The following is a 13,186-nucleotide window of genomic DNA, read 5'->3' on the forward strand; positions in this document are numbered from 1 at the left end:
GGAATGCTTCCTGTTGACATTATAAAATTAATAAATGAAAGATAGTATTGAAGAGCGCTATCACTCAGATGGGATATAAAAGAGTATGGGATGCCATCAAATCCAGGAGTAGAATCTACAGTATTCTGGACAACACCTTTTAATTCGTCAATGTGAAATGGTAATTTTAAGGCCGACCAGTCATCAACATCTTTGCAGATAGATATAGACATTGGTTTCAAAATAAACTCCTGAGGAACCCACGGAGGAGCCAGGTTATCCAAGAAGTCGTTAGCTAATGATTCCGGAATACGGGGAGAAGGGTACACCGAGGCAGATCTAAAACGTTTAATATTATTCCAAACAATAGTAGGATGTGTATTGGGAGAAATAGAGGCACAGAAACTATGCCAGCCTTCTTTCTTTTTCATTTTGAATAGTTTACGTGTTTCAGCAATTACTTTGGAAAGGAGTTCAAAGTTTTCTTGAGACATATTAAGATTGTATTGCACTTCTGCCTGCTTACGATTTTTAACAGCACTAGTGCAGTCAATGTCCCACCAGGGAGGCATTGGAATTTTTCTAATTTTTGAATTACTTTTCACAGGAAATAAGTCATCAGCGGCGGTACAAAGAATTTGTGCTAAAGCTTCAGCACACATCTGTTCCTTGCCATTGGTGACCTCGGAAGAGAAGAAAGCTGACTGTCTACCTTTTTACTAAATTTCGTCCAGAGTTCACTGCATTTATTTGGCAGTTTATATTTTAAAAGAGGCTTTTTTGGTGGCACATTGCTGTATGGAGAAGGAAATGTGATTTTAATTGGGAAATGATCACTGCCAAATGAAGAGGATAAAGTAGACCAAGTAAGAAAAGATGCAAAGTTTGGGGTGCAAATAGATAGATCTAATGCACTCTGATTGGTGTTGTTAGGAGTGTTACGACGAGTAGGTGTGCCTGAATTTAATACACATAGGTTGTGCATATCTAATATCTCCAGAAGCTCTTCACCATACTGATTAGATATAGAGCTACCCCAAGATTGATGATGACAATTGAAATCTCCCAACAACAGGAAATGTTGGGGAAGAAAGGATATAAGGTTATTAATTTCATGAAGTAAAGGAAGTGAAGGGTGAGAGATATAAACAGAAACAAGACAAATGTTATTGACATTTAGAGCCACTATAGATATTTCATCGCTATGTGAAGGAAGAGAAATTACTGAATATGGCACTGAGTCTTTAATGAGTATGGCAGCACCACCATACCCATCTTGTCTATCTTCTCTGATTATACTATAACCATTAATTTTGAAGGTATAGTTTGGTTTGAGCCATGTCTCAGAAAGAGCAAAAGCCCATGGCTCATATTTATTAATTAAATAAATTAATTCACTTTTTTTATTGGTTATACTGCGGCAATTCCATTGTATTATTAGATTCAGATTGTCCATTTTGGGAAAGAGATGAGGAAAGACTATTTAAAAGAGGAGCAACGTTGGACGGTGATAAATTAAAATGTGTAATAATAGTAATCAATGCTGAAATAAGTTCTTTTACATTAAACTGTTTAGGCTGGGGATCTTGTGTATTATTATTAAGAGCACATCCATTGGTGGGTTCAGGAATTTTAAAATCTTTCAATATATTATTATGTGCTTCTTTGTTGTATCCCTTAGTAGGAGTGACTGGCGAGTATGGTTTCCGGAAAATAGTTTTTTTATAACTGCTAAACTGTTGCTGCCTCAAGACAACAGGTTCGGGAACACTTGGATCATGAGACGGTCGGGAAATAAGAGTGTCTGCAAAAGATTTGGAAACTGGTGGAAAATGTTTACTGGCTTCAGCATAAGAAATTGAACTCTGAGCCATATGCGACTTAATTTGTTTTTGGCGTTCATACTCAGGACATAATTTGCTAGTAGCATAATGATATCCAGAACATAAGCAACAGGAAGCACTTCCCTCAGCTATATCACAACATTCAGCAGTATGATTGTCTCCACACTTATAGCAGCGGGGTTTAGATCTGCATTGAGTTTTTGTGTGACCAAACCGACAGCAATTAAAACATTGTATTGTAGGATAGATGTAAAGGTCCACAGGCAGTGCATTGTAACAAATAAAAATTCTTTTTGGTAGAACTTGCCCATCAAATGTTAAAACAACTGTTTGGGAAGGTTTCCACACAGTTGAGCCTTCAATAATAGCTTTGAAATTTAAACGCCTCACTTTTAAAATAGGCCCACAGCCAATGGGAACAGAGGTGTTCTCCAAAACCTCCTCTGGAGACCATTCGGCAGGAACTCCACGTACCAACCCCATACGAGTTACATTAAATGTTGGGATAAATGCCTTTAAATTAGATTTATTAAGACTTTCATGACAAATAAAAGAATTGGCATCAATATGAGAAGAAAAAGCCATGGCTATTTTATTTCTTCCAATCCTTTTTACGCTCCCATTAATTATATTTTTGAACTCATTTCGTTTTAAGAATTTTCCAAATGCAAGAGGATGGAGGATAGCACCATCATTTTCTCCAACTGTAATCTTCTGCACATGTAATAGATATGGCGCGCAATCATTTTTTCATAAAGTTTACGGCCGACTGTTTGGGCGGGAATTGTTTGTGTTGTCAACTCATTTGAACATATAACTATTGGTTGCGTTTGTGAAGTATCAGCACAATCGCAACCAGATGTGTTTGTAGAATTATTATCATGCTTACGTCTTTTTTTATTACATTTTTTACATATCAAACGACGACTGCGTTTAATTGGCCTAGTCGACGTCGAGCCGTCTGTCTCCATACCAGATTCAGAAATGTATTGTGGTTTAGGAGTTTGCTCTTTTTCTATTGATGTAATTGTTACAAAATTGCCTGCCGGGGGGACAAACCCCCCGGATCAGGCGGTGAATTCATTACACCTACTACTTAATAAATAATATATTTACACTTACCAAATGACAAAATATTATATGCACTAATTACTAAATCACTAAACTACAAAATTTACAAATAATTACAACCCAGATGATAGGAAATATTTACAAACTTATTTAACGAAAATCAGAAATATAAAAAGTACGTCCGCCACGATCCGAAGTTTCCCGCGCTTTCAACCGCGCTACTTGTTCTGCCAAAGTAATAGAAATTACAGATGATAATCTATGGTCATAAAGCTATAACCTCAAAATTCGAAATGTCAAAGTGCAGTGTTTACATTCCTTGCACCGTAAATTCTAAATTGTAATAATTTTTTACTGATCAAAGTTATTACAAAACAGTCTGAACTTTATAAAGATAATTAAATATCCCCATTTAAATACATGTAACTTTAACGCAAACAAGATGTCTAAAGTAACTAAACGGAAGCATGTAATGAACGAAGCCTTGTGGGATGATTATGAGTTACCTAAGGCTAACCAAACTATCGTGAAAGTTGTCAAAAGCAAGGGAAATAATCTTCACGAAGTAAGGATATTTTGATTGTATTTTAATTTGTATTTACAGCGTTCTTTTATACCCGATATCGATGCTTGTGTATTTATAAATGTTTATCAAAAAACAAATCTAATAAAAAGATAAATTTGTTATTTTCTTGTACTTAGTGTTTATCTTCTTTCATCTTCACATAATTAGGACCATACGAATATATTTCTATTGATCCATAACTTTCTTTTTCTTGCTTCCTTTCATATATTATTAGCTTTATTATTTTATGTTAAAAAATAGTGTGTACTGATATGAATAATTGTATAATAGGAAATTGTATTTTACAAAGGAGGCGAATTTATAAGTATTTTCTAAACAGGCCATACAAGAGCGTCCTTAAACATGAAATAGTCTATTTTATAAATTGTTTTTCGACAACCCCAAAAATGACATGGTAGTAATTTTAGACACTGAAATATTTGCTCATCTGGTGAATGGGATATGATACCAAATCAAAGTTAGGTAGCATTTTTTTTTATTTGCTATGAATGACGAGACAAGCTTTCCTTTCGCCTGATGGTATGCAATATGGCCACCCACAAACAGTAGCAACCATCCTACACCTTGAATTATAAATTATTTTTTGGTATTATATTGTGCTTGCCATCCTGAGACATGAGATGTTAAAGTCTTATTATGTCCAGTAGTTACACTGGCTACAATGTCCTTCAAACCAGAACACAACAGTGACTACACACTTCTGCTTGGCGGTAGAAACAGACATAGTGCATATCATATTCATTAAATAATTATCAGCTTAACACAGTTTTTAATATACAATTTAATGATATGCATAACATTATACCGCTTTGTGTTACAGATAACAAGTGCTACCGGTGAAGAATACCTTGTGTCTATGCCAACTAAATTCAGAAAAAACATATGGGTGAAACGTGGTGACTACATACTTGTTGAACCTATACCAGAGGGGGATAAAGTGAAAGCTGAAATTGTGAAAATCATGAACAAAGACTCTATAAAATATTATAAAGAAAACAATGTGTGGCCAAAACAATTTGATGATGGCAAACAAGAGACAGAAATGGACAATGATGATATATTTGTAAATACAAATAGAAAGAATGTGGTTATGTATACAAGTGATAGTGACTCTAGTGATGATAGCAGTGGGAGTGACAGTGAACAATAAAACTTAATATTTATTAAGGTTTTTTATTAAACATAATATATCTAGCATATAAACATGGAATATCTTTGTTATAAATATCAAAGAGGTTGTCTGAAGCTATACAGCTTTGTATACAATTATAAATCTATGTCAGTATCTTAATAAACATCTTGGGCCATTTTAAGCTTGTACTCAATTTTAGTACATCATGGTTTTGTTATTTTAAAAGTTGCAGACATATTATGCGATAAGATAAGAAAAGATTTGCAGATCTCACTGGCTGCATAATGGTTATTCTAGCACTACATAATTTTTTTTTTTATTTTATTTATTTATTTAGAACAGCCAGTAGCTGCTACAATGCTACTTTCACTAAATAAAAGAAAAACATCATTATAAAATATAAAAGTAGCAGCTTCTTAAGGCAGTCACAACATGCATAATTAACAGACTAATCTTGTAAGGCATAATAAGCTGAAAATGGCCCACAATGATTTTGATTTACAAATAAGGCACAATAATTACCACAAAGTGAATAAACAAGTTGAATACATGGGCGAGATTCACTACTCGCGTATCGAATCCAAACGCCGCGCCAGTGCGACTACACACACTACCTGTGTTAAAGTGACATCTATGGGCATGTCAAAATAGGTGTTTGCATATTGACCACACAAATACGAGTCCGTGATTTCGCGTACTTTGGTAATATTTTTATACTTAAATCCATAAAGGTGCTGAAGCACATCTTCAGCACCTTTATGGATTATAACAGACGATTGGCATGTCGTGCCGCACTGGCTTTTCGCACAAATTATATATTAACATTAAGCACTATATAAAAAAAATACATTTCAGACTTATAATTACAGATTTTATAACATACATGTGGCACATTACATATATTATGGTATAATAGTCTATAGAAACAAGATTATATTATGAGAAAAAATACACTAAATATTAAAATATTTTTGGTATATATTATGCAAGTATACCAGGTGATCTCATGCCAATGGAATGACCGCTTTCTAGATTCAGCCATTATAATTCGCACACTAAGATCCCGTACGATTGGCACGTACTAGCATGTGAACACCTCGTTAGATATACTTACTTAAATACAAAATACGTGTTCTCTAAGCGCCCCTTTTATTTAACGCGCGTCTAACGCTCGGCATGTGAACGGGCTCTTATGGTCAGGACAAATTTACTGGAATATTCAGATATACACACTGTAGAGAGCCTATAGCAAAAAATCTAATTAATGAGTCCCCCTTAACATGAAAAATCTGTAATTAACTAAAAATATTTTTTAAAGCACCTGTTTTACGTACCAATACCCAAAATGATGCTCATCATATATGTATATTAATGGGGAATGCATCAAAAATAGTTTATTATATACAAAACGGTTCTATTCATACTTCATTTTTTTACAAAAATAAAATGTTTTTTTTAAGTATTCTCCCTAGCAGCACCGTCCTTAGTCATGGGGTGGAACCATTACTAGTTCACTGGGGGTCCCTGCTAGTTTACAGACTACCCCCGGCTTGGAAAAGTAGGGGAAGGAAGACTATGCAGTGGGAAAATCGGAAATGGGTGGGAAATAGTTTGCATGCGGTTTGGGTCACATATATGAATATATACGGAAATATAACGCAAAATAGTGTTTGGCTGTAAAAAAAATCTTTGCGTCAAAAATAAAGATATTCTCTATATCTATACTATTATATAAAGCTGAAGAGTTTGTTTGTTTGTTTGTTTGAACGCGCTAATCTCAGGAACTACCGGTCCAAACTGAAAAATTATTTTTGAGTTGGATAGCCCTTTGTTCGTGGAGTGCTATAGGCTATATATCATCACGCTATACCCAATGGGAACGGAGCAGTAACGGCAAATCTGAGGAACTATCAGTTCGAAGTGAAAAATTCTTTTTGTGTTGGATAGCCCTTTGTTTTTGGAGTGCTATAGGCTATATATCATCACGCTATACCCAATGGGAGCGGAGCAGTAATGGCTAATCTCCGGAGCTACCGGTTCAAACTGAAAAAATCTTTTTGTGTTGGATAGCCCTTTGTTCGTGGAGTGCTATAGGCTATATATCATCACGCTATGACCAATAGGAGCGGAGCAGTAATGAAACATGTTGCAAAAACGGGGAAAATTTATTAGTTTTGAGAGCTTCTGTTGCGTGCGCTGCGTAAACGGTTAAAGTTATGCAACAATGATGTATGACGGGATTGTTCCTCTTAAAAAGTTATACAAAAATATATTATAAAACAAAGTCCCCCGCTACATCTGTCCTGAACGTGTTTTTTTTTTAAAGGCGGCTGATCCCGCTTTCACCACGGGGAGGAACCTGCGAACGGTATACTGGTTCCTCCCGGCTTAACGACTGCGGGGGCCAGGAGGAAAAGGGGAAAAAGGATGGGAGAGGAGTGTGGGGGAAGGAAGAGGAAGTACTAGGATGGGCGGAGAGGAAAGGGAGGTGAACTGTTCTACGAGTCCCTGTCAGACCCCCCATGTGCACTTGCTACCATGGGGGTGTAGGCATCACCTATAGTGTGCCAAGGTCCGCGACATAATGTCCCCCCGTGCATAGGCGTGCATTCGGTGTGGAGACCGAGCGCACAAGAATTGGTCCTGAACGTGTTAAAGTCAAAAACTAACCAACGTATTAGGATAAATTTGGTATGGAGACAGTTTGAGACCCCGGAAAGAACATAGGCTCCCGGGAAAATATATAGGGTGAATTTTATAACGGAAAACTTTAGCCCGAAAAACTTTAAACGCGGGCGGAGCCGCGGGCAAAAGCTAGTAATAATATAAAAGTGAATATAAAAAAATACCACAGTAATGGAATGTCAGTGCCATTTAGTTCCACCATTTCTTCAATAATCACCAGTTTATAAAAGTTATGTCACCAGAAGTTCTCAAGTTGGTTAAGATAGATTAGAACTGCATACAGCATGCACTGTGCCAGAAATAAAGTTCAAATATGAAACTACAAATAGTGGTTAGAATTTTTCGATTTAGTTTTGTCAAAAAACTACTTGCAGGAAACTTGAGTGTTCAATTTATAAACACAGAATAAAACATCACTGACTGCAACCATTTTTGACCTCAAAATCCGGTTACAAGATTAAAAATTTTAACCTAATATATTTCTCATCTCAAATATCAACGATGGTATTACATGTAGTCACAATAAAGTAACCTTATTTATATTATTATCCTTTGAACAAAGATTCCTTGAAATGTTAAGAAACCATACTTTACAAACTTGAAAAATAATAACCCTACATTTTTAAATGCTTTTATCATATATTATTTTGGAAGAAAATATACCTGAATGTATGCAAAATCTCATTTCTCGACACTATCACATGTAATATACTCACAGATCCTCTTAACTAGTTGAACAGATTTGATATTGGTCCATCCTTTGGTTTTTACTATTTCATTCATTGGATTATGCTTTATGAACTCCAGAGTTTCCTGCTTTAAAGTATCAGCAGAATGTAAATCTGCAAACTCCAGTATTTCGATAGCATTTTGAACTGTGAGTCTCGTGAGTAATGGTCTTTCACACAACATTTTCAGTTCTTCGAGTTGGTAATACTCTGCCGCTGCCAAGAGCTTATCTGGTATCTCATTGATTTTTGTTACTTTGTCACTGTATATGAATAGGAGTACTTCTCGTAGCACATCCTCCTCTAATGGAGACTCAATTGTGTTGGTATGACACTCTATAGTGTTATGTTCAAAATTTGCTCTGAGGACTGCACTCCGGGATGCTAATATATTTTTATGTACTTTAAATTCAGTGCCTTCGGTAGATTTCATAGTAACATCTGAATAAAATCCATTATTTAACAAATTTTCCATGTCATTAGCCAATCGAACTTTAGGTGTGTAAGAATTATCACTATTATTATTTTTCTCAAGTATTTGGTATTTAAATTCAAAAGTGAACCACCCTTGATCCGACATACTCGTAAGTAATGGCCGTTTCAGTACAGTGCCCATGTATTGCCACTTATTTGCTTGTACCTGATGTGTTTCTTTATCAATTCTATATAAATTTTCATTGTATGAACCCTTTGTGATCATGAATATGTAAGTCAAGCAAACAGGATATGGTGAAATGTAATATACTTCAAAAACATCGTTCTTAATGTAGGGAATCTCAAATTTTACACGAAACTTAGGTTGTTGTGTACCGTTTTCTGTCGGTAACCTGGACATAATAATCTTCATATTCGGACCCTGATTTGTTAATAATTCTTTAAAATTAACCTGTTGTCTCATAACATCTTTTTTATACTCGCCATCCTTGCTTGTAAAACAAACGAAATCCAAGGTAAATACGTTCATGTTTCACAAAGTTATGTATACTATGTATTTTCTAATTTCAATTTAAAAAAATTCAATTAACGAATACACTTTGCAATCGCTTTTTAGATAACTAATCGTTATAACACAATGACTCAGATTATGGCTTTAGTTGTTCTGAGCGTAATAAATACATACTCTTTGCTAATCGTCAACGATAAACATTTAACAATGAAATTTTAGGATCACTAGATGCGTTGTTTACTTGGGAGTTCCGTCATGAGGTAGTAGTAACTAAAACACCGTCTTCGTACAAAGAGAATATAATCACTACGTTTTAAGAGACAGGACTTAATACAAAGTAATAAAATCGAATTTACATGGCGTATCAATACCAATATCACGGAAGAATACGTCAGGAACGTCAAATAACAATACTACCAACTGAACAAAATACATAGTAGTGAGCACTTTTTATCGATATCGATAAATTCTACTGGGTGGGAATCAACGCTAATGCTACTTTGATAAAATTCATATAATGTATTTTCAAATCCTCATTATCAATCCAACTCACGCTATATAGTGAACATTTTAGCACTATAATTACAAGGCTGGACTAAAATGAGGACTCGAAATAAAATGAAAAGCTTTCACATGTTGAATAATAATTGTATTTTAAAATAAAATCCTTCATTCACCATGTAGGCTAATATAGTTGCAATTATGATAGGTCAAGGTACAATGAGAATATTTAATTATAAAGTCAAAGGATGGTGACACTTCTTTGTCACACTCATTGTTTATAAAAACATGGCACGGAAATTCAAACAACATTTCATCAGGAAGTGGATCAGCTTTCAAATTTTTCGATGGTATGGCTGACTTTCTAAGGCGATTGTTCTTTTATTAAAGTCTTTGTTATTAAAGTGAGAACCACACACATATTTCAAAGTATGCAGCTTTTCTCTGGGAACATATATCAAATCTTCTTTTCCCACAACCTGAACCCACTTTCGGCATCTGGAAATATTTTTTAATTGTAAATAAATTGCTTATTAAATTATATTTAAGCCTAAAATCATAAACAGTGACCAGGCACATTGATTGCTCAACGCATTTTTAAGTACACACACACACACACACACACACACACCGACACATACACGACTTTAGTATTTTTTGTCCTGATGATCAGTCATCATCTTACTAATATTATAAAGCGTGTGCATGCAATTGTATGTTTATTATTCGTACCCGCAAAAAATCTAAAATGATTGCGATTAAACTTGGTATGTAGATAGTTCGAATTACTACTTTTTATCACTATGTTCCCACAGAATCTGATTCTGGACCTAAATGGGTGAAACCACGGAGGGCAAATTGATTAATAAATTTAAACAGGTATCGATATCGATAATAATAACAACATCACTAGTAACATAATGGTAATTAGAAAATGAGAATTTTCATTATTTCTAAGCTACTTTATTTGCGCGATGACTAAAAACATCTAATTAATGCTTAACTGACCTCATCCAATGGAAATTTCGCCATTAATATTCTGCTTTTGTGATTTATTCGACTAGCTCGATCTCCACAAATTTCACACGTAATGAAACGTTTTTTGGTGGCATGTCTTTAAAACGTATTCACTTACACCAACAAAAACACTTTTTGGTATATTTTTACTTGTTTGAATAACAAATAATACAAACATAAATCAATAAAACACAAATGTATTCCAAAACGTCAGGAAGTAAACAAACAATAATAATGGCGGTGAGGAATAGAAAGAGAAACTGTACTGAGAGAGAGAGATAGCAGTATCCGCCATTAAATGCCATGTCAATTCCATACAAAAGATTTTTTGTTCCTTGTTGCGCTAGGCTGTCTTCGTATAGCAGAATTTACTATGCACTTGTTTACAAAAGCACGTTTCCTCTGTATGTTCCGTGGAAGTCCCTTGTGTAGACTAGGGTTACCAACTCCTAAAAAAATAGCCCTAAAGTCAAAATAAAATATCCCCAAATAGCCCTAAATGCAAAATTCAAAAACCCTAAAAAAACTCCCTGTACAGTCCATATTTTTTATACGGTGTAGTGTATACCCAATGTGTATACCTATCTAAGAAAATTATATAAATAAATTCCCTGTTTTATATTCAGAGCCATGTCTGTAATTGTGAGGTAGAAAGTGAATTATAATATAGAGTGGATTGTGTGGGTGCTCATTATTACGCCGGAGTGACACTCTCGGATTCGTGATGACTCGTACAGGTTCGGCAGCAATGTATATTTGGCATTATAGCATTATACTTTGTATAAGGTCTTGAACGCTTTACCTTTTTTAATTTTTTTTTGTTCAGCCAAACAGTAATACATGAAAATATGTTTAATGCTCTAATAATAGCCCTAAATTTTTTTGGGGCCTGAAAAAAGCCCATTAAACATATTTCTGCCCTAAATTTAGGGCTAAAAGCCCTAAGTCGGAAAGCCTGTCGTAGTCAATACTCGCCTATATAGATATATAACCACAGATTAATAAGTGCCGTTCGAATACGTCCCCAAAGGAGAAGAGTAAGGTTAGCAATAATCAGGAAAATCCTTGAATAGATCGCGCACCTAGATTTAATAGTGTAGAACAAGTTAATGGTTGTATTCGATGGTACAGAAGGCAGAGGTTCGGACAAATGGGTTTTGGGAGGACAGGCAGTGCAGGAACAATCAGTAGTTGCATCAGCGGCTTAGGCAAGCTAGGACCAGTCAAGCTATGGTTAGTGTAGTTAAATGAATGATATAGAGAGGGCAACCTACAAACGGGTTACGAACCTCGATTCAGGACGGCTACTGAAAGAGGATGAAGACATCAGCGAGTAGGGATGAGCGTACTAACAATCTATCCGTTATCCGTCGGCCCGGTACTATTAATAGATTCGAAGGGATGGGTGTAGCGTAGGTTCATAGATTATAAAAGCACATAGTTTTAATTTATTTACAGTCCATAGTTTAACATTTGACGTCTTCTGATAATATACACACAGATCACCCCAGAATACAATAGGGAAAGTGGTGACCACTGACGCGCACGTTTAGTTTTTAAATTCATCATCACAGAGTTACCCTGCTACTGCATTAGCTTCAGAGCAGCAGCCACCAGCACCGCCACAACAAATGACAGCTGTAACAATCCCGAGAATACCGGATTTCTGGCGACAACGGCCAAGATTAGTTCCACCTATAAAGATATTTATAAGATGTTTTTATTACAACGTCATTGGGTTCCACCAATTAAGTGCCATCGTTCTTTAAATTCACAAAACAGTAAATAACATTGTCGATATCGGTTGCTTGCCTGATTGCGCGTTGCATTAAATGTTGCTGTTAGTATGAGTCGATATTTTAGTAGGTGTTTTGAGAAACAAGTAAACGTTTTGTTATATATAACGATATTTAAAAAGAAGAACCGACATACGTAATGATTTCTTATGTTTACACGAATATTAGACATCAAAAATAAACTATTTTTCGGGTTTTATCGCGGTTTTAATATTTTAGATTTCGCCCAATTTGAAGACTTTGCAGCCTTCGTGATCACGGGGAGGATTCTCTTTAAGTCTTCGAAACGTCGGGAGAACATTATAATATTAAAACCGCGAAAAAACCCGAAAAATAGTTTATTTTTAATGTCTAATATTCGTGTAAACATAAGAAATCATTACGCATGTCGGTTCTTCTTTTTCAATATCGTTATATATAACAAAACGTTTACTTGTTTCTCAAAACACCTATTACAATATCGACTCATACTAACAGCAACATTTAATGCAACGCGCAATCAGGCAAGCAACCGATATCGACGATGTTACCTATTTACTGTTATGTGAATTTGTATTAAAGAACGACGGCACTGAATTGGTGGAACCCAATGACGTTGTAATAAAAACATCTTATAAATATCTTTATAGGTGGAACCAATCTTGTCTTTTGTCGCCAGAAATCTGGTATTCTCAGGATTGTTACAGCTGTCATCTGTACAAACATGACAATAGTTTTAAAGCATCGGAATGTTTGCCGGGAAACATGACATTACGCGTCGCGGAAAAATAACCTTATTATGTAGTATATAAGGTTATATTCCCGTGACCGATGTAAATGTCATGTAGCTGTCTTGTTTGCCGGCAAACATTCCGATGTTTCATGGATTAATTTTAACCGACATGGATTTGAAAATAAAGTG

General features: G+C 35.2%; 2 protein-coding genes and 1 long non-coding RNA gene across 3 annotated transcripts; 2 read left to right on the top strand and 1 right to left on the bottom strand.

Moving 5' to 3' along the window:
- LOC119193805 lies at positions 1–2,403 on the top strand. Its single transcript, XR_005114053.1, has 2 exons — positions 1–160; positions 587–2,403. It is a non-coding gene; the product is annotated as an uncharacterized LOC119193805 (long non-coding RNA).
- Positions 2,404–3,166: 763 nt separating this feature from the next.
- On the top strand, positions 3,167–4,643 carry LOC115447423 (probable RNA-binding protein EIF1AD). Its single transcript, XM_030174458.2, has 2 exons — positions 3,167–3,459; positions 4,301–4,643. The coding sequence occupies exons 1-2, from the start codon at positions 3,337–3,339 to the stop codon at positions 4,628–4,630; spliced, it is 453 nt and encodes a 150-aa protein (XP_030030318.1). The 5' UTR covers positions 3,167–3,336; the 3' UTR covers positions 4,631–4,643.
- LOC115447417 (ARM REPEAT PROTEIN INTERACTING WITH ABF2) lies at positions 4,638–9,323 on the bottom strand. Its single transcript, XM_037447531.1, has 2 exons — positions 7,627–9,323; positions 4,638–6,250 (listed from the first exon to the last, which is right to left on the bottom strand). The coding sequence occupies exon 1, from the start codon at positions 8,987–8,989 to the stop codon at positions 7,979–7,981; it is 1,011 nt and encodes a 336-aa protein (XP_037303428.1). The 5' UTR covers positions 8,990–9,323; the 3' UTR covers positions 4,638–6,250; positions 7,627–7,978.
- Positions 9,324–13,186: the final 3,863 nt, after the last annotated feature.

Source organism: Manduca sexta, chromosome 7 (assembly GCF_014839805.1).
Source record: "Manduca sexta isolate Smith_Timp_Sample1 chromosome 7, JHU_Msex_v1.0, whole genome shotgun sequence".
Lineage (NCBI taxonomy): Eukaryota > Metazoa > Arthropoda > Insecta > Lepidoptera > Sphingidae > Manduca > Manduca sexta.